This window comes from Arachis ipaensis, chromosome B4 (assembly GCF_059453495.1).
Source record: "Arachis ipaensis isolate K30076 ecotype BB chromosome B4, ASM5945349v1, whole genome shotgun sequence".
Lineage (NCBI taxonomy): Eukaryota > Viridiplantae > Streptophyta > Magnoliopsida > Fabales > Fabaceae > Arachis > Arachis ipaensis.
In genome coordinates, this window is record NC_142439.1 from 11,815,076 (window position 1) to 11,838,051 (window position 22,976).

The 22,976-nt window shown below is 35.3% G+C and overlaps 1 protein-coding gene across 1 annotated transcript; it reads left to right on the forward strand.

The window, feature by feature from the left end:
* Window positions 1–675: 675 nt before the first annotated feature.
* On the forward strand, window positions 676–4,272 carry LOC107638960 (ent-kaurene oxidase). Its single transcript, XM_016342358.3, has 8 exons — window positions 676–1,107; window positions 1,197–1,357; window positions 2,396–2,557; window positions 2,659–2,799; window positions 2,891–3,145; window positions 3,304–3,465; window positions 3,560–3,754; window positions 3,835–4,272. Exons 1-8 carry the CDS (start codon window positions 945–947, stop codon window positions 4,150–4,152), a joined length of 1,557 nt encoding a protein of 518 aa, XP_016197844.1. The 5' UTR covers window positions 676–944; the 3' UTR covers window positions 4,153–4,272.
* Window positions 4,273–22,976: the final 18,704 nt, after the last annotated feature.

The following is a 22,976-nucleotide window of genomic DNA, read 5'->3' on the forward strand; positions in this document are numbered from 1 at the left end:
TATATATTTATGTTATATGTTTTATTTTATATTATAATATATAATATATACTCTGAGACGGATTCACCCTAACCTGATCCTGTCCCATCCCACTAGCAAACCTATCCCGATAAAAATCTACCCCGCATCCAGGGCGGGTACCCACAAGTTCGGGTACTCTTACCACCTCTATATTTACTCTTATGTTTTATATATTTTTGTAAATAGTATAATTATTTTATTTAAATTTTAAAAAAATTCACTTAACATGTGTGTATATTATCAACTGAATTTTTCTTATAAAAAAATATATAAAATTTAGAGAAAAGGACAAATAGGTCTCTGACTTTTTGCTCCACGAATATTTTCGTCTTGACCATTGAAAAATACTTTTAAATCTCTGACCTTCACAAAATTTAGACGGATCAGTCCCTGACGGAGGCATTTGGACGGATCAATCCCTCAGTCTCTGACGGAGACATTTTGGACGGAGAGACTGATCCGTCCAAGTTTTGTGAAAATTAGGGACTTAAAAGTATTTTTCAATGGTTAGAGACAAAAATATCTGCGGAACAAAAGGTCAGAGACCTATTTGTCCTTTTCTCTAAAATTTAATTTTATGATATATTTAGTAATTTACTATGTATTTATTAACAAAATTTTTTCCCTTATATTTACGGGAAATGGGCAAAAATTATGGAAAATGATAAAATATGATGGTGACAAGTGAGTAGAATGGGGATTCGATAAACACCGTGCACGGAATCTAAAAGTTTCTTGGAAGTTGAGAGATACTCCTTTGACCTCTATGTCTGTGTTGTGTGACTGGGACGGTTCGTGTCACGATTGCATGCTACTTACTTTCCCTCTGCCCTAGGCCCTCGCCTGCTTCTGTCTGTCGATATATATAGTTCTATGACCATTTCGTTTCCTGCAATTCAACACAGCTCCAAGAGCTACGAGGCATGCAAATGGACACCCTAATCTTTATTCAGGCACAACCCTTTGCCTCACTTGTGGTAGCTGCTGTCTCGCTTCTCCTCTTTATTTATCTAATAAACCGTAACCGCACCCCGGCAGCTGCCTCACTTGTGGTTGGTCTTGCTTCTTCTCTTCCTAAAGTAACAGGTTAGCTCAATTCTTCTGCACTAGACTTTGTACTATTTATTTACCTTCCTTTAACTGAACTGAAATTGGGTGATTTTGATACATGTCAGTGGTTCCGGGTTTACCGTTTGTTGGAAATTTGCTGCAATTGAAGGATAAGAAGCCGCACAAGACATTCGCACAGTTTGCCCAGAAATATGGTCCCATATATTCCATCAGGACAGGTGCTTCCACCATTATCGTTCTCAACTCTGCCCATCTTGCCAAGGAGGTCACTAACCCAGTCACTCCACTTTACTATTTTACTTTCTAATTTTAGTTCCAACTATCCACTCTACTTCTGATTCAAGAAGCCAGGATTATCCTTATTTTTTTTTATTGAATCATTGAATACTATGATTAATAATTAATTTCTTAGTTTAACAGTAATAGTATATATCTTCATTTAAGTCACCAAAAAAGTATATATCTTCATGTAGATAATTATATACTACTATTTTAATTCAACTTTTTAACCGTTTGTAGTCTTAAGATTTAAAATTGATAATTTTATCTCTTTCAAGTTCCAACCTAATTATGGAATCTGACGAATTCGAAATCATCCAAGTTTAGTATCGAATTTTTCTGTACCAAGATCACATATTATGCTGAAGCATAAACATTGACCTTATGCTGAATTGTTGTCAAGCTTTGTTCTGATGAAACTTCCCTTTTTTTTTTCCTGAAGAAATTGTAAAATAAAAAAGATAACTTGTGTTTGAAAGCACTTTAAAAGCATCTGAAGAACTTTTCAAAATTTATTTGTAATTATCAAACTTAAAAAATCTAATATAACTTTGTATAATAGTAAATATTTAAATTTGCTATCGTATTTATGTCTCTATGATTTTTTTAAATTTTAAAAATTAATTTACCAAACACAATTGTTAATGTTCTTGTTTATTTTAAAGTCATTTTTAGTCTGATTTATTTCAAAAGTACAAACAACCTCCTTAAAAAGTTTTATCAAAGTCTCAATTAAATAAAGTTATGGTTCTATGTATAGCATGACTTTGGGACAAATACTTTGGAAGTGTTTGCTCTAGTATCTAAAAGTTAAGTACTAATTTTTAGGCACTAGATGAAACACCCTACTTGGGATTAACTGAGACTCTGAGAGCGATGCCATAGCCTTTTTTTGTAACTACTGGTGTTTACTCTTGACCAATATATTATACATCAGGACCAATTCTGGCTATTTTGCACTACACTAGTTTATTATTTTTTCATAACTCCATCCCTTTAATTCTTCTTGTTTTCTTGTAATCAGGCCATGATTACCAGATATTCATCGATTTCATCAAGGAAGCTGTCAAATGCATTAACAATTCTGACTTCCAATAAATGTATGGTTGCTATAAGTGACTACAATGACTTTCACAAAATGGTCAAAAAACTTATTCTTGCAAATGTTCTCGGACCCAATGCACAGGTTCGTTATCTGGCAACCTTATCTGTTTGAGTGGCAGCATCTTTTTTTCCTTTTGGAATGTGAGAGGCTCTGAAATATATATCTTTCTGTTTATTATTCAGAAGCGGCATCGTCTCCACAGAGAAGAAATGGTGGAAAACATGTCGAGGCAGTTTAATGAACATGTGAAGAACTCCTCTGATTCCCCAATTAATTTTAGGGATATATTTTCTTCTCAACTTTTTGGATTGGCAATGAAGCAAGTGAGTTTGTATTTTATGATTGACAAATGGTATCTATTGTAACAAGTAAAATAATATAGTTGTTATAAAACTAAGCATGGGGTATTCGCAGGGTGTAGGAAGTGATGTGGAATCCATTTATGTGGATGATTTTGGAAATAAAATATCAAGGAAGGACATGTATCAAATTCTAGTGGTTGACATAATGGAGGGTGCAATTGAGGTTGATTGGCGAGATTTCTTCCCATACTTGAGATGGATTCCAAATAGGAGCATGGAGACAAAAATTCAGAGAATGTGCTTCCGCAGGAAAGCAGTTATGAAAGCATTAATCAATGAGCAGAAGAAGAGAATTGCTTCGGGAAAGGTAAGGAATGCTAAGAACACAAAATTTTGTGTTTCTGTCCTTCATGTCTTGTTCTCAGTGTCTTGTCTTTAACTTGTTCTCAAAAACAAATGCAGCCCTAGTGTACAGCTCAACTTAAAATCTGCAGAGGCTCACCCCAATTTGGTTGTTTCTTGCAGAAAGTGAATTGTTACATTGACTACCTGTTATCGGAAGCGAAGGAGCTAACCGAAGACCAAATCATGATGCTTCTTTGGGAGACCATCATAGAGACTTCGGATACTACATTAGTTACGTCCGAATGGGCTATGTATGAACTTGCTAAAGACAAAACACGTCAGGTTGTTCGCCTTACCTGTGTTTTATCTATTGCACCGGTTAGTTATTTCTGTTAGATAAGATAGCATAACTGGCCTGTTCCTCTTTGTATGGCAGGATCGACTGTATTCGGAGCTCCAAGATGCATGCGGGAATGAGAGGGTAACAGAAGACCATTTGGCTAAGCTGCCGTATTTAGGGGCTGTATTCCATGAAACTTTGAGGAAGCACAGTCCAGCTCCCATTGTCCCATTAAGGCATGTTGATGAAGATACTCAAATAGGAGGATATCACATTCCGGCTGGGAGCGAGGTCTTATCCTATCCTTTGGGCTCAACTTTTAAGCATTTTATATTCTTTCCAGTAATGACAGTGTAGGGTGATTTCAACAGATTGCTATAAACATATACGGGTGTAACATGGACGAGGAAGTGTGGGAAAATCCTGAGCAGTGGATGCCGGAGAGGTTTCTGGATGATGAGAAGTATGAGAGCATGGATCTGTACAAGACAATTGCATTTGGGGCGGGGAAGAGGGTGTGCGCAGGGGCTCTGCAGGCGAATCTGATAGCATGCTCGTCAATTGGGAGACTGGTTCAGGAATTTGAATGGGAGCTGGCTCAAGGTGAAGAGGAGAATGTTGACACAGTCGGCCTTACCACCCACAGGATGCATCCCCTCCTTGTCAAAATCAAGCCAAGAAGCAAATGATCAACTTCTCCCTCCCAACTCCCAACTTCCCCCTCTTACTTTCTCGTTTCTCTAAATAATCTGCAATTTCTATCGGAACAATTTTTTCTTCCTTTAATAAAAATTGTGTGTACTATTTTACTTGTAACGTATTTTAATTTCAGCACAAATCGAGCTAGCTCTCGTCTTCGTAGTACAAGCCTACAAGGGTACAACATATCAAGTCCGGCTTAGCTCTCGTCTTCTCCTTTTTCTTAGTTTATATGAGATTTCGAAAAGGTCGAGCTTTTGTTTGTTTCATCATGCCACAGTCATCTACAAGGTCTTATTTATGATTTTTTGATGGAAGATTTCTATTTTTTAGGGCTACTGTATTGTTGAATGTACCAGAGCATGATTTTTTGGGATAGTCCCATTGTTTACAGTTTATTTCTAGTTGTTTTGGAGAATGAGCTGTATTTTCGTCCTTTTCAAAGAAATAAAGTGGTTTTTGAAGAGGTAATGAAGTTTGTTTCTAATGGAAGTTACTGTTTGCTAACCACATGGTTATGTTTCAGTAAATAGGTCTCAACTAGGCAATAGTGATGTTGCTTCGTTAATTATTTTTATCTGTTATTCAATTATATATAATAAGAATAAATGTCTAAAATGGTCCCTGAATTTTAAATTGTTATTCAATTTAGTCCTTAATTTTTAGAAATGACTAACTAAATCCTTGAAATTCAAAAACGTGCATCTCTGTTAGTTCCTTGCAGAAGTGTCATCTAAAGTTGTTGATGTGGAATGTGAACTGCCATGTGGGCATTCTAGCTGTATGTTGATGTGTACTAAAGATGAATTTGATTCAAATTGGTATCTGAAATTGCCTAATAATACACAAATTAGTTCATTTCAATTATAAAATCCTAATTGTCTTCTCTTCTTCGAACTCATGCTGTCTCCTTTTCTTCTTTGACTTTCCTTCTCTTCTTCGTCCTCTCTTCTTCACCCTAATACCCAAATTGATTTCTCGTGTGCGTGAGTAATGATGGGTGGTGGCGAGAGAAGCCAAAGTAGATCAAGTAGGAACAACTCTGCAGGGAGACCTTATGGCAGCAAAGGAGGAATGCGCAGGGGAGGTAAGAACGCCATTTTCTGCAATTGCGGGTTTCGAACGGTGATGAAGTACTCAACGATGGCAGAGAATCCTAGTAGACCATTTTATGGTTGTCCGAACTATGAGATAAGGTTATGGCTGTGAAGAAAATGTTAAGATGGTTTCACTTTGAGTTTGGATTCACCTGCGTTTTTTACTCTGCAGTATGAAATCTATTGTAATTTTTTTCGCTGGGCTGATGGATGTGAAGAACCAGTTTGTGCAACACCCATTCCACAATAAATTTTGCATGAGTTAAATTGGAAGATGACAAGCTTGGAGAGTGATGTTAAGATCGTTAAGATGATGACAATGGTGCTGCTGGCTTTTGTAGTTACTTTTGGTGTGTGTTTAGGTTTTTGCTTGTTGGGATTTATATTCAACAAATAATTATTTTGTTATGAAATTTTAAATTTCTTAAGTGATATGTAATGTCTTGATAAAGATGGAATGAAATGAAATACTAATTTTACATGAGTTCAACTCTTGATGCTACACTTGTTCTGCTAAAATTGTGTTCAATTAAACCAAAAAGAGATAAATCAAAACATGCAACAAAACTGATATGAAATTAATTTAACCTAACATAACTAATTCCAAAACATGGAACAAGTGTTGTTTGTGCTAAAGCACATTGTGCATAACATACTATCACAACCCAAAACATCATAGGCCATAACAACATTCAAAGGCCATGCATACAGATTTCAAAGGTTACATTATAAAAAGACACATTGTTTAACTATAGCATTCAACTACAATAATATGAACTCAAAAAGCCACTACACTTTGTGCTAGCTAGACATTTTTTCTTGGTGGGTTGAATCCTGGAGTTGGAACAAATTTCAAGAAGCAGGCTAGTTTTTCAGAGGTTGCTGCACTAGCTCCCTGAATAGTCTCCCTTGAAACCTCAGTTGGATGTGGAGCAACCACAGCAATAGCAGCAGTGGATAAAGTTGTCCTCTTGACAGGGAGTTCGTTGCGCCTCTCACTTTTAGTTCTTAGAAGCCCTTTCTTGGCATTCTTTGTAGTCTTTGCAGCCTATGATAGCAATAACAAGAATAAAATGAAACCAAAAACATATCCTCTCAAGTTAACAAGAAAATGGATTTGTTTCTAAAGATTAATCTGTTCCACAAGTTAATCCAAATTGATTAACTCAAGCTCTAATTTTGATTAATGTTGTTAATACTATTATTACCCGAGTTGCAGGTTCTTGTTCAGCTCCTTGACCCCCTTCAGCAGCAACTTCTGTTTGAGTTTCAGTTTGTCAAAACCTAAACACACACCAAAAGTAACTACAAAAGCCAGCAGCACCACTGTCATCATCTTCACGATCTTAACATCACTCTCCAAACTTATCATCCTCCAATTTAACTCATGCAAAACTTCTTGTGGAATGGGTATTGCACAAACTGGTTCTTCACATCCATCAGCCCAGCAGAAAAAATTATAATGAATTTCATACTGCAGAGTAAAAAACGCAGGTGAATCCAAACTCAAAGTGAAACCATCTTAACATTTTCTTCACAGCCATAACCTTACCTCATAGTTCGGACAACCATAAAATGGTCTATCAGGATTCTTTGCTATCGTTGAGTACTTCATCACCGTTCGAAGCCCTGAATTGCAGAAAATGGCGTTCTTACCTCCCCTATTGCGCATTCCTCCTTTGCTGCCATAAGGTCTCCCTGCATAGTTGTTCCTACTTGAGCTACTTTGGCTTTTCTCGCCACCATCCATCATCACTCACACAGACGAGAAATTAATTTGGGTATTAGGGCGAAGAAGAGAGGACGAAGAAGAGAAGGAGAGTCGAAGAAGAGAAGGAGACAACATAGAGGTCGAAGAAGAGAAGACAATTAGGGTTTTATAATTGAAATGGATTAATTTGGGTATTATTGCAATTTCAGATACCAATTTGAATCAAATTCAACCTTGGTATACATAAGCATACAGCTGAAAATGCCCACATGGCAGTTCACGTTCTACATCAGCAACGTTTAGACGGCACTTATGTGAGGGACTAACGGAGATGCACGTTTTTGAATTTTAGGGATTTAGTTGGTCATTTCTAAAAATCAAAGACTAAATTAAATAGCGATTTGAAATTCAGGGACTATTTTGGACATTTACTCTATATAATAATAAAGATTCAATTATTTATTTTAGATTATAGTAGAGTAAGTTTGATTTTAGATATATATTTTGTGGCACCAATCATATATTAAACTGAAAAATTAAAGCAAGAAAGGAAAATAATTGAAAAATGTGTTTTGTGATTTGTCAAGTTTGCAATTTGAAAAGATGCTGTCATTAGCTCAAGTTTTATATTTAATTTATTTATGAATTTTAAATTTTTGTCTTAATTTATATATGAATATGTAAAAATTAAAATGTTATTTAATTTTTATAGGGACGGGTAAGAGCGGAGCGGGTACCCGCAGGGGCGGGTTCGGATACTGTAGTTTATTACTTGCGGATAGTGACGGAACATGATTTGTGCATATTTGCATGTTTTTAAAGTAAGTTTGTATAAATATAAACTCTGTATTGTATTTCAAGTGAAATTATTTTTTGGTGTATATCTCGAAATTCCAATTTGACTGGTGTTTCTAGTGACATTTTGAACTTAAATCTCATTCTGAACTAATATAATGTCACGGAATCCAAAAAAAATAGAGGTGTATGGAACTGATATATATATATATATATTAAGAGTATTGAAGTGTAACTGGTGCTATTGTACTTGTGCTTGACCTTGTAGTGTCAATGTATGCATGTTTGGTCTTGAATATCATTTTGAACTCATTTAATTTCGTATAATCAAAAAAATAATAAATGTGTATAGGACTGAATTTGGGTGTATGAGGCTGGAATTTGGGTGTACGTGACTGGTATTTGGGTGTATGTGTCTGTTACCTGTCTGGTATTTTTATCTATTGATAGTATTTCTTATTATTCCTTACAATAAAAATGACAACCAAGAGCCAATGTGAAAAAAATAAAATGTAAGCACGTCTATATATATATATATATATATATATATATATATATATATCTTAGAACAATTCAATTATTTCTAATGTAAATATAGGTTATTTAAATGACTCTCATTTTGCTTTGTTTACAGCAAACTAAAGACTTGAAATGTGCCACGAGATTATTGAGTGAAAAGTTTGAAATGATGAGCGAGCCAAAGAAAGCCATCGTTCCCGAATTAGGATTTGGTGGCCTCATGCACATCCCACCAATGAATGTACCGCACAAACTGTTAAAGGAGTTGGCTAACTCCTTTAATTTGGACAAAAACAAACTGGACATAAGCTATGGTTTGTTTAAAGTTAAACCCAAAATAATAGGGGCTGCACTTGGCCTCAATGCATCAAGTAACTGATTACAGAAAACCTCTATACTTGCATTCTCTGTAATATATTCTTTGTAATATTTTATTTTGATATCATGTAATCAAGTAAAAAATTTAGGTGTATATGAGTGATATTTGGGTGTATTTCAAGTGATTTAGAGTATAAATTGTTTTCTTTTTTTTTTTTTATAGGAGATCTGTTTCCCGATAAAGTGAGTTATAAGAAACTTTCTGAGGAGAACAAACTAATTTTTAGAAGGTTTCAGGGGAAGACATTAAAGCATCTAATTGATGAGATGATGAATATCAGTGTTGACAACGACCACGATCGCCTGATGTTCAAGAGGATTTTCATCCTCTATATTCAGACGGCGTTCTTGTTGCCAACTACGATAAACAAAGTATCTCCTGTGCACCTAACTCCAATTTTTTAGATGAACAAAATAACGGAGGGCAACTGGGGCGGCCATGTACTCAATTTCATCATCAAAGGCATAACCAATTACCGTTTGAAAAAGAAAAAATCGATTGACAGTTGCCTCTATGCCTTGATGATAGTGTATTTCCATCTATCAAAACACATAGACAAGAAGGGAGAAGCAATCCCTGGACCTCCTTGGGTTAGCCACTGGAGTAGAGAGCTGCTGGTTACAAAAATGAGAGCAGAGATAGATGGTCATATGGTAACTGAACAGATTACCTTCTCTAATTTAGGTGTATTTTAATTATTTAGATGGTGTAAACTAATGTCTCTACTGTTTCAGGGCATTGTCAAGAAGGCGGAAACAAAAAAGAAGTTGAAAGAATTGAAAAAAAAAAGAAAAGAAAGAAAAAAAGAAAAAAAAAAACAAAAAAGAAGAAAGCAAATTCATCCGAGAGTGATCCATCGGAGAGTGAACTTGATTTTTCCTCTGAGTCTTCGGTCTGAAGAAGACTCAGAGGAACCAAGAAGGAAACAACCCACCAGAACATCTAAAAAGTAAGTAATATTTTTTTTTGTGTATTTTGTCACTTTTAGGGTATTTTTTACTAATGATTGTTTGCCTTCCAGAATGGAATCAAGAAAAAGGAAGCAGATTTTAGAGTATTCCACTTCAGAAAGTGAAAGTAAATCCAATGATGAGTAAAATTTTGAAATTATCATAGCTTTTTTTTTTCTGTTTATTTTCAAAATTTGATGTATTAATAGAACATAGTGTTTCTCATTTAATTTCAGAAGTGAAGAATCGTCGCCAATTAGAAAACAAAAATCAAAGAAAAAATTTAGACTCCCCACAAAAAGTATGGATTGTTTTCAAGAGTATTTTATCATCAATTTTGTTGTATTTTTCTGATTCATATTTTTTTATTTCCAGGACGCGATCCAAAAAGAGAAAGCATATTGTTGAGGATTCGTCTTCTGAAGAAAAAATTCAATCATATGATGGGTAAGATACTTTGTAAACCTATCTTACCCTTTATCATCAAAATTATATTTGTCAACATGTTCTTTTGCACGTACTATTAGAACTGATATTGAAACTGAAGTATTAGAAGAATTCTTAAGAGAATAAAAAAAGAAGAAGACCAACGAAAAGGCTGCTGCACAGGGTTTTGTTATATTTGGGTGTATATTACCAATTTTAAGGTGTTTTGGTTGCTGATTATTGTTTTTGGTTTCCCAGGATGAAAGGAGCTGGGCTGCCATCAACAGAAGGTCACTATGACTCATTCGAAACGTAAGATCCTTTATTTGATAAAATTTTGACATTCTGATTTAACTAAATAGTATTTTTACTGAATGATGTTTATTATATGCTTTAAATGTCAGTGGTTAACTTAGGAAGCGAGAGTGATCCTTTGTTTCAAGGACAAATAGATCAAAGCAGTGTAAAAAAAGAAGAATTCTTAAGAGAATAAAAAAAGAAGAAGACCAACGAAAAGGCTGCTGCACAGGGTTTTGTTACATTTGGGTGTATATTACCAATTTTAAGGTGTTTTGGTTGCTGATTATTGTTTTTGGTTTCCCAGGATGAAAGGAGCTGGGCTGCCATCAACAGAAGGTCACTATGATTCATTCGAAACATAAGATCCTTTATTTGATAAAATTTTGACATTCTGATTTAACTAAATAGTATTTTTACTAAATGATGTTTATTCTATGCTTTGAATGTCAGTGGTTAACTTAGGAAGCGAGAGTGATCCTTTGTTTCAAGGACAAATAGATCAAAGCAGTGTAAACAAACCTGTGGATAGCATGTAATTTCTTTTTCTAATACCGGTTGCTTAATTCTTTTTTTACCATCTGCATCTAATTCTGTATATATTTCTTTTAGAAAAAAAGCCCATTAATGTTTTATTTAAGAAAAAAAAAGGCCAAAAAATAAGAAAAATATGCAACTACGCAAGTTCTCAAAAAACAGAGCTTGTGTTTCTTTTCAAAGTTTCAGGTGTATTTTGACATTATTTGGGTGGATTTCAAGTTGATTCTGGAAGAAGAATCGGTCAGTAACCTAGCTCAACAGAAGATGATTGTTGTTCGGATAGAGACACATTCGAAATCTGAATCGCTTGATATGTGAGTTTTACAACTAATTTTTGACCTCCTGATTATCTATTTTAAGAGAGTTTCTTGACTTTTTATTTTTGTCTTGTTTAGAGTTCCAATTCAAGTATGCATGCCTCTATCCAAGACAACAACACCAAGCCCTGTGCCACAAATTGAACCATCCCTCCCAAAGTTCCAGAGCGAGAAAATTAGTGAAGAAACAACTAAGAGGTTAGGAATAATATTCGGGTGTATTTGGGTATTATTTGGGTGTATTTTTTTCTTATTTAGATGTATCTCTACAGAATTGAGCTGTAACTGGTTTTTTATAATTTGATTTATTTTCTCTGACCCTACAGCACTCCACAACCCTAGAAACATGATGAAAGAACACCCACAGTGCCACCAGCTCCATCTAAAGTGTAAGTTCAGCACAATATAACTCTCTTTCGATATCATTCGTCTATTCTTATTCTTATAGTATCTTCTATGTTAACACGCAGTAATCCAGCCCCTGAAGACACTGCTGCACTGATGATGATGATGGCCAGCACAGCATCCTACGTACCTAAAGAATTTTCGATGCCATCATTCAGCCTTGGCTTCACTGATTTAAGTCAAGAAGAAACACTGACCCAAGAAGAGCAACCAGGATCTAAAAAGGGAAAAAGTCCTGAGACGCTAATACTAATCGAAGAATTAGAGGGGCTGGTGGAGAAAATTGCAAACATTGGGGTAAATGCAGCCTTGGATTTTGCAGAGGGTAAAAGTTCCCCGGTCGAAAAGCAGCCCGCCAGCCGAATTTTTGAAAAGTTTGAAACTCCTGCAAGGAGCAACCTAATGTCAGGCGAAATGAAAGAAAAATGCTGCATATGGGCCACACGAGTAATGACATACAGGGATGGAACAACTAATGAATATGATCCAGTGTGCACCTTCAACGCCCAACAACCATTGCTAATGTCAAAAGTCCACTTTTCGTCTCTAAAAGCTAGTACATATATTTAAGCTGAGGTAATATTAGAATAAGATTAATGATTATATTATGACATGTGATTGCAATGTTGATTGATGTAATTAATTTGAGTATTTTATTTTTCTATATTGTCAATGCTATGTGCCTGATCTTGAACCAACAAAATATTAAAAGATTTGAAGAAGAAATTTACTGTCTCCCACCAAATATTGGGGTAAGGTGTATTATAATCAAATTGGGTGTATTTTTGTATTATTTTGGGTGTATTAAATATTTCTTTTGGTATTTCACAAATGCCGCAGAACATGGCTATTGGGAATCATGCAGGTGGGGAGTTCTTACAGCCAAAATAAAAAAAAGCCATTTATGATTGAAGACTACAAAATGTTCATACCCTTTTTGGAGCTAAAAAAATTAGCATCACATCCATATGTAAGTTTTCATTTCTAAAACTTCTTATCACAATTCTTTGGTTATTTACCAATTAAACTAAAACACTGTTCAATGTGGACATGCTTCAGATATTTGCACCTGTTTATTATTCGGAGCATTTGTGGTCATGAGTGGCTGATGTTAGAAAGAAAAAATTTTATATCCTTGACCCATATGACAAGACGTGTCCCTCCCAACCAAGAATGAAGCTAAATAAATTTGTTGTAAGTTGATTCTGTTTTTTGTGTTTTAATATTTAGGTGTATTTCTGTACAAAATAAGGTGTAGTTTGTGATCTTTTAGGTGTATTCATTTATTAAATTTATTCTTTCTTATATATTGCTTTGTTTTTTGTTTTTAGGGGTATTTGATTTCCAAAATGAGGGTATATGCCAGGGGGCACCTCTCAAGAAAAAGATCGTAAAATTGAACCGCCATACATCGACATTTCAGGCCAAAAAAACACAGTATAAATCTTTCACTCTGAAAATTATGTTTTCTCTTGCTGTCCTGTATTAATTTGCTAATTTATTTTGGTTTTTAGCTATGATTGTGCTATTTATATAATGAAATTGCTTAAAATAATACAGCCTCAAAACATTAAAAAGGGAAGTATGAATGAGACAATTGCACTAAGGTAATTGTGTTTAAAACTATATAACTCTCTATTATTCTACTAAATTAACAGAGTTGATTAAAATAATATTCTTTTAAACTGTAGGCAGAGGTGGACCACTTTAGAGTTGAATTTGCTTCGCGAATTCTGTTTTATGATATGAATCGAGACAGAGATGCAGCCATTAGGGGAAGTGAAGCAGTGAGATTGTCCAAGCCATTTGCAGTGTTGTTGAGTCCATATTGTCAAATAGATTCATATGATATTGACAATAATTAATTTCAACTATTCCAAGACTACATAACACTGAAATTAATTACTGTCAATATCATATGAATCTATTTGACAATATGAACTCAACAACACTGCAGATGGCTTGGACAATCTCACTACTTCACTTCCCCTAATGGCTGCATCTCTGTCTCGATTCATATCATGAAACAGAATGCGAGAAGTAAATTCAACTCTAAAGTGGTCCACCTCTGTCTACAGTTTAAAAGAATATTATTTTAATCAACTCTGTTAATTTAGTAGAGTAATAGAGAGTTATATAGTTTTAAACACAGTTATCTGAGTCCAATTGTCCCATTCATATTTTCCCTTCTCAATGTTTTGAGGCTGGAATATTTTAAGCCATTTCATTATATAAACAGCACAATCATAGCTGAAAACAAAAAATAAATTAGCAAATTAATACAGGACAGCAAGAGAAAACACAATTTTTAGAGTGAAAGATTTATTCTGTGTTTTTTGGCCTGAAATATCGATGTATGGCGGTTCAATTTCACGATCTTTTTTTCTTGAGAGGTGCCCCCGCCATATACCCTCATTCTGGAAATCACATACCCCTAAAAACAAAAAACAAAGCAACATATAAGAAAGAATAAATTTAATAAATAAATACACCCAAAGGATCACAAACTACACCTTATTTTGTACAAAAATACACCCAAATATTAAAACACAAAAAATAGAATCAACTTGCAACAAATTTATTTAGCTTCATTCATGGTTCGGAGGGACACGTCTTGTGATATGGGTCAATGATATAAAATTTTTTCTTTCTAACATCAGCCACCCAAAACCACCAATGCTCCGAATAGCAAATAGGTGCAAATATCCTAAGCATGTCCACATTGAACAGTGTTTTAGTTTAATTGGTAAATAACCAAAGAATTGTGATAAGAAGTTTTAGAAATAAAAACTTACATATGGATGTGATGCTAATTTTTTCAGCTCCAAAAAGGGTATGAACATTTTGTAGTCTTCAATCATAAATGGCTTTTTTTATTTTGGCTGTAAGAACTCCCCACCTGCATGATTCCCAATAGCCATGTTCTGCAGCATTTGTGAAACACCAAAAGAAATATTTAATACACCCAAAAGAATACAAAAATACACCCAAATTTAATTACAATACACCTTATCGCAATATTAAGCGAGAGACAGTAAATTTCTTCTTCAAATTTTTTAATATTTTGTTGGTTCAAGATCAGGCACATAGCATTGACAATCTAGAAAAACAAAATACTCAAATTAATTACATCAATCAACATTGCAGTCACATGCCATAATATAATCATTAATCTTATTCTAATATTACTTCAGCTTCAATATATGTACTAGCTTTTAGAGACGCAAAGTGGACTTTTGACATTAGCAATGGTTGTTGGATATTGAGGGTGCACACTGGATCATACTCATTAGTTGTTCCATCCCTGTATGTCATTACTCGTGTGGCCCATATGTAGTACTTTTCTTTCATTTCGCCGACATTAGGTTGCTCCTTTCAGGAGTTTCAAACTTTTTCAAAAATTTGGCCGGCAAGCTGCTTTTCGACCGGGGCACTTTTACTCTCTCCAAAATCCAATGCTGCCTTTACCCCACTGTTTGTAATTTTCCCCACCAGCCCCTCTAATTCTTTGATTAGTATTGGCGTCTCAGGACTTTTTCCCTTCTGAGATCCTGGTTGCCCCTCTTGGGTCAGTGTTTCTTCTTGACTTAAATCAGTGAAGCCAAGGCTGAATGATGGCATCGAAAATTCTTTAGGTACGTAGGATGTTGTGTGGGCCATCATCATCATCAGTGCAGCAGTGGCTTAAGGGGCTAGATTACTGCGTGTTAATATGTAAGATATTATAAGAATAAGAATAGACGAATGATATCGAAAGAGAGTTATATTGTGCTGGACGTACACTTTAGATGGAGCTGGTGTAACACCCTAATTAGCCTAAGCTTTACCTCACGTCGTAAAGCAAAGGTTAATCAAGGGTTACGACAGTTCTAAAGCTGATACATATGATATATATAGAAGAAATAATATAATCTAGAAGTCTGATGAAGGATATAGCTCAAAAACAGGATTTAAAAGCGCAAAACGAACTAACGACGTGCCTAACTTAAAGCACAAGAAATATATTTGATATAAACAAAGATAATAGTATAATAGTGTAATATTATAAGAAACTAGCCGCGGCTCGTGGAGTTTAAGCCAACTAGCCAAATATACAGACGAAAGGAAACTGAAGTTTAAAATGGCTTATATAAGTTTTGTTCTCTTTCAAATACAAGCCTCTAGGCCAAAACAAAAATACAAAAGCGAGAGACAAATACAAAACAAACCAAAAAGACTCCAAATAGTATCTGGATCATCCGCTTCTGTCACCAACCAAACAACTCACCGAGGTGGGTTGTGACCTACATCTGAAAAACACAACAGAGATATGGTATGAGAACCGGAGGTTCTCAATATGGTAACAGTGTCCAGTGATGTAGGATATAAGACTCCGAGACGCCAAAGGCAATCCTAGGCTCCAACTCCATTACAAGATTCACACTTAAGGCATACTAAAAAAATAAAGCACATATAATACTCTTAACATAAATAAACATGGTATTCTATCTTAGGGGATTTCTATTCTAACTAATCACCGCTGTCCCAAAGCCTTCACCAACCTAACCTCCATGCAATTCCATCACCACCGCCTTCTGAACCTCCTCAATCCCAGTAGAAATCACAATTATATATAAGGCAAGTAAGACACAAGTATTGCATGTAAGGCAAGTAATTCAAATAGCAAATAGGTATGTTATGCAATTAGGCAAAAAATTACAAGTCAGAAAAGCATACAAACAGATAAAAAATGCACATGATGAATTCCTGCCCTATTGGCTGTGATATCACATTGTCGGTTCAACTGCCAACCCGACACATCTCCATGGAGATGTTGCCCTTCGGAATCACCATATGGGAACCCCCGAGATATAGTGCTCGGATCACTGTCCAGGATTTTGCGCTTGCACGCTTTATTGATCCGAAGGGATACGAGCGGGATACTCTTGCCACAGACCTCACATCTCAATGCAAGCGGGACGAACCACCGCCCTTACGCCGCCGCCGCTACCTCGACAGGCAGGATCTAACCACCGTCCCTGCCGGGTGCGTAGCGTCTCATAATCTTAATACAAAACAATACATCAGTGGTTTTCAGAAAACGTTTTTAGTACAACATGGATCCATCATCCCATTCAGAGTCCTCGACTCATCTCAACCACTGTCAATTCAACATCTCCATTCCTCTTTCTCACTCCACCAAGCCCATCCCTAGTACACCAGAAACCTAAACCTCCGTTTTCTAGTTTTTCATAATAATCGTCAACTAAAACCCTTAGCTTATTTCTCATATTTCCATACTCAAAATTAAGCCCAAAGACCTTAAAATGGTGTTATAGAAGCCTACAACCTTGTTGGAAAGGTGAAATAGTTGAAAACAAAGTTTAAATTTGTGAAACAGGGCGTGTGCGTCCGCACAGGGGTGTGCGTGCGCACGCCCAGGAAGATTTTGAAAGTGTGCGTGTGCACAGGGGTGTGCGTACGCACAGGTACTAAAATTTGTAAAGTCTGTTCACTCGCACAGGGTGTGCGAGTGCCCCCAACAGATGACCCTTCCCGACTTGTGCGTGCGCACAAGGCTGTGCGTACGCACAGGTCGTAATTCTTCATTGATGTGCACGCACACAAGCTGTGCTAACGCTGCAAACAGAGAGTCTTTTCCTGCCTGTGCGTATGCACAGGTCTATGCGTCCGCACAGAATAAGATTTTCTCAGGGTTGTGCGTTCGCACAAGGCTGTGCGTGCGCACATATCAGAAATCCTGAAATTCTGCAACTTTGCAGAATTTCAGATTTTTAACACCAACTTTGAATGATCATAACTCCCTCTACAAAATTTCAAATTTTACAAACTTTATATCAATTCGAAGAGTTTTTAATGAACTTTAAATCTAAACCAATTCCAACAGAATTTGAAAATCGAGGCAAAAGTTATGATCAAACAAAGTTCATAAAAAACCAACTTTTACCCAAAGTTCACAATTTACCAATTTCATAATTTTCATATCTCAAACCAATCAAAACAACACTCAACTCCCCTCTACAGCAAAGTTTCCCCTCTAGAGTCACCTTTCCCCATTAATACCAATCTTTCCACCCTACTTCATTATTCTCAACCTCAATAATCAAGTATATATATAACATTCCAAGCACATTCACAAATCATCATTTACCACTATAAATCTTCATCATCAACTCAACCATGCTTCATATTAATAGTCAACAATGTTCATTCATCCAATTTCATCATATCTCAACATCATCATCTAACAACATCAAAAATACCAATTCATTGTACATCCTCAACCAACCAATCATCAACAACATGTAATTTTCAAACCTATCCTATGAGTCACTAGCCTAAGTGTCCATGAATATTATATACTACATAGAGAAAACCGAAACCATACATTGGCCGATTTCTCAATATGTCCTTAACCCACAACGAGCACCACAAAGATCACCAACAAGCTTTCCAACACAATCCAAGCTTCCAACAATCACCAACAAGCTCCAAGCTCACAATAATTAAACTATATACATATAAATCACCACAAATCAACCTAGGACTTATCATAAAACAAAATTTCACAAGAGTTCAAAGCCTCTTATCTTGTCTAACAGATTTGGATGTCAAAATCCAATGCTAAGCAAGGATTAGAGTGAACCTAAACACCCAAAAATCACAAATCTCACTTAATCACAAAACCCTAAACTCGAAACTTTGAAGAGAAGATCTGAGAAGATTTCGAGCTTTTCTTACCAGTTTCTTATATGGGTTTTGTAGAGCTCTCTACAAGAAACGCGTAGCCGCAAACAGTGCGGCGATCGGAGCTCTATAACTCAAGATATGAGCTTGAGAAGATGGAAGTGAATAGTGTTAATAGAGGGTTTTCTTCTTCCTTCTCCTCTCAGCTGTGTGGGTGTGTTTGTTAGTGTGTTGTGTTGAACTTGGTTCATTAACGAACCTTATATATGTGGGGATTGGGTCCAACTTGGGCCCGATCCAACCCATTAGCGTTTTTAGCCCGTTCGACCCAACTTTGGGCAAAACCTTTAACACTAACGCCCGTTTTTCATCTCTAATATTTTTCTAAGGTTTTCGGCTGTTTTCACTGCTTCTCGCGCAGCACTTAGCAGACTTGAACCGGTTTAACCGGTTCGATTGCCGGTTCATAGTTTTTCGCAGAAAACACATTTTCTGACTCGGAAGGACCCACTGAGTCCAAAAATCATGTTTAAATTCCCAAATTCTCATCCTAACTTTTCGAAATTTAATTTGGGCATTTAAATAATTTTATCCGTGAAAAATCCTGTTCTTACAGCTGATGGCACCATGGGTGTTCTTTCATTAGGTTTCTGGGGTTGTAGAGTGCTGCAAGGTCATAGAAAACGAATCAAATTATAAAAAACCAGTTACAGCTCAATCCTGTAGATATATACCCAAATAAGAAAATAATAGACCCAAATAAGAAAACAATACACCCAAATACACCCGAATATTATCCCTAACCTCTTAGTTGTTTCTTCACTAATTTTCTCGCTCTGCGACTTTGGGGGAGGGGGGATGGTTCAATTTGTGACACAGGGCTTGGTGTTGTTGTTTGGGACAGAGGCATGCGTACTTGAATCAGAACTCTAAACAAGACAAAAGTAAAAAGTTAAGAAACTCCCTTAAAATAGATGATCAGAAGGTCAAAAATTAGTTGTCAAACTCACATATCAAGCGGTTCAGATTTCGAATGTGTCTCCATCCGAACAACAATCATCTTCTGTTGAGCTGGATCACTGACCGATTCTTCTTCCAGACTCAACCTGAAATCTACCAAAATAATGTCAAAATACACCTGAAACATTGAAAAGAAACACAAGCTCTGTTTTTTGACAACTTAAGTAGTTGCAGATTTTTCTTTGTTTTCCTACCTTTTTTTCTTGAATAAAACATTAATGGGCTTTTTTTTCTAAAACAATATATACAGAATTAGAAGCAGATGGTAAAAAAAGAATTAAGCAACCGGTATTAGAAAGAGAAATTACATGCTATCCGCAGGTTTGTTTATGCTGCTTTGATCTGTTTATCCGTGAAACAAAGGATCACTCTCACTTCCTAAGTTAACCTCCGATATTCTAAGCATAGAATAAACATCATTCAGTAAAAATACTATTAGTTAAATCAGGATATCAAAATTCTATCAAATAAAGGATCTTACGTTTCGGATGAGTCATAGTGACCTTCTGTTGATTGCAACCCAGCTCCCTTCATCTTGGGAAACCAAAAACAATAATCAGCAACCAAAACACCTTAAAATCGGTAATATACACCCAAATATAACAAACCCCCGTGCAGCAACCTTTTTGTTGGTCTTCTTTTTTTTATTCTCTTAAGAATTCTTCTAATACTTTAGTTTCAATATCAGTTTTGACAGTACATGCAGAAGAACATGTTAACAAATATAATTTTGATGATAAAGTTACCCATCATAGGATTGAATTTGTTCTTCAGAAGACGAATCCTCAACAATGTGCTTTCTCTTTTTGGATTGCGTCCTGGAAATAAAAAAATATGAATCAGACAAGCACAACAAAATTGATGATAAAATACTCTCAAAAGCAATGCATACTTTTTGTGGGGAGTCTAAATTTTTTCTTTGATTTTTGTTTTCTAATTGGCGACGATTCTTCACTTCTGAAATTAAATGAGAAATACTATGTTCTGTTAATACATCAAATTTTGAAAATAAACAGAAAAAAAGTGATAATAATTTCAGAATCTTACTCATCATTGGATTCATTTTCACTTTCTGAAGTGGAATCCTCTAAAAGCTGCTTCCTTTTTCTTGATTCCATTCTGGAAGGCAAACAATCATTAGTAAAAAATACCCTAAAAGTGACAAAATATACCAAAAAATATTACTTACTTTTTGGCCGTTCTGGTGGGTTGTTTCCTTCTTGGTTCCTCTGAGTCTTCTTCAGACTGAAGACTCGGAGAAAAAATCAAGTTCACTCTCCGATGGATCACTCTCGGATGAACTTGCTTTCTTTTTTTTTTCTTTTTTCTTTCTTTTCTTTTTTTTTTTCAATTCCTTCAAATTCTTTTTTGTTTTTTCCTTTTTGACGATGCCTTGAAACAATAGAGACATTAGTTTACACCATCTAAATAATTAAAATACACCCAAATTAGAGAAGGTATTCTGTTTAGTTACCATATGACCATCTATCTCTGGTCTCATTCTTGCAACCAGCAGCTCTCTATTCCAGTGGCTAACCCAGGAAGGTCCATGGATTGCTTCTCCCTTCTTGTCTATGTGTTTTGATAGATGGAAATACACTATCATCAATGCATAGAGGCAGCCGTGAATCAATTTTTTCTTTTTCAGACGATAATTGGTTATGCCTTTGATGATGAAATTGAGCACATGGACGCCCCAGTTGTCCTCCGTTATTTTCTCCATCTGAAAAATTTGAGTTAGGTGCACAGGAGATACTTTATTTATCGTAGTTGGCAACAAGAACGCCATATGAATATAGAGGATAAAACTCTTCTTGAACATCAGGCGATTGTGGTCGTTATCAACACCGATATTCATCATCTCATCGATTAGATTCTTTAATGTCTTCCCCTGAAACCTTCTAAAAATTAGTTTGTTCTCCTCAGAAAGTTTCTTATAACTCACTTTATCGAAAACCAGATCTCCTATAAAAAAAATAATTTACACTCCAAATCACTTGAAATGCATCCAAATATCACTCATATATACCTAAATTTTTTACTTGATTACATGATATTAAAATAAGATATTACAAAAAATATATTATAGAGAATGCAAATATAGAGATTTTCTGTAATCAGTTACCTGATGCATTGAGGCCAAGAGCAGCCCCTATTATTTTGGGTTTAACTTTAAACGAATCATAACTTGTGTCCAGTTTGCTTTTGTCCAAATTAAATCAGTTAGCCAACTCCTTTAACAGTTTGTGTGGTACATTCATTGGCAGGATGTGCATGAGGCCACCAAATCCTAATTCGCAAACGATGACTTTTTTTTGGCTTGCTCATCATTTCAAACTTTTCACTCAATAGTCTCGTGGCACATTTCAAGTCTTTGGTTTGCTGTAAACAAAGTAAAATGAGAGTCACTTAAATAACTTATATTTACATTAGGAATAATTGAATTGTTCTAAGATATATATATATGTGCTTACATTGTATTTTTTTTACCTTGTCTCTTGGTTGTCATTTTTACTGTAAGGAGTAAGAAATATTATCAATAGATAAAAATACCAGGCAAGCTACAGACACATACACCCAAATACCAGCCACATACACCCAAATTCCAGTCTCATACACCCAAATTCAGTCCTCTACATATTTATTATTTTTTTATACGAAATTAAATGAGTTCAAAATGATATTCAAGTCAACCAAACATGCGTACATTGACACTACAAGGTCAAACACAGGTACAACAGCACCAGTTACGCTTCAATACTCTTTATATATATATATATAAATTTCATACACCTCTATTTTTTTTGAATTCCATGACATTATATTAGTTCAGAATAATATTTAAGTTCAAAATGCCACTAGATGCACCAGTCACATTCGAATTTCGAGATTTACACCAAAAAATCAGCCATATACACCAAAAAATGATTTCACTTGAAATACAATACAGAGTTGATGTCTATACAAACTTACTTAAAAAATATGCAAACTGCACATATCATGCACAAAAACAGATGAAAACACACGTTAAACCATTCACTTGAAGTGTAAATGACTTGAACAGTTTCATCAGAACAGTAATATCAAATCTAAACCAAGAATAGTGAAACAGAGAGAGAAATACGACGATATAATGCTTCACATTCGAAATCAGAAATAGAAATCTGAAAAACCTAATAGAATAGTCAAACAGTACCTTGAATAATGTTTCTTCTTTCTTTTTGGTGTTTTTTTATGGATATTTGGAAGTTTTCTTGCTGATTTTGTCTACTTTTGGCGAGGAGTTTGACAGTTTCTTCAGAGTAGGTGTTGGTTTTGAATGTGGCTTGAATCTCGAGGGTTGTGGTTTTGATTGACAAAGAAGAAAAAGAGTTGTTCATAATGAGCGCGCTTTGGAAACGGTTCACTGACACTCGTGTCTTTACGCTCGAGTGGGGGAGTAAAAGGCGCGTGTGTTTTGTTGGGCTTGGCCCAACTTGTAGGACTTGTAAGCCAAAAAGGTTTGTATGTGTAGCATGACTATTGTAAAAAATTATACATACAAAATCTTGAATTAAATTAAAGAAAATGAATTTTAACATGAACTTATAAAAATTGAATAAACACCGTGAATAATTCATTTTTATAGTGCAAATAACAAAGGAATAGTTTCAAAAAAAAAAAAAAAAACA

Bases quoted from the DNA above. Each gene is read 5' to 3' on its own strand.
- LOC107638960 (XM_016342358.3), top strand. From the start codon at position 945: ATGCAAATGGACACCCTAATCTTTATTCAGGCACAACCCTTTGCCTCA. The intron at 2,558-2,658 runs GTTCGTTATCTG...TTTATTATTCAG, and splicing joins TTCTCGGACCCAATGCACAG to AAGCGGCATCGTCTCCACAG. The intron at 3,146-3,303 runs GTAAGGAATGCT...TGTTTCTTGCAG, and splicing joins AGAGAATTGCTTCGGGAAAG to AAAGTGAATTGTTACATTGA.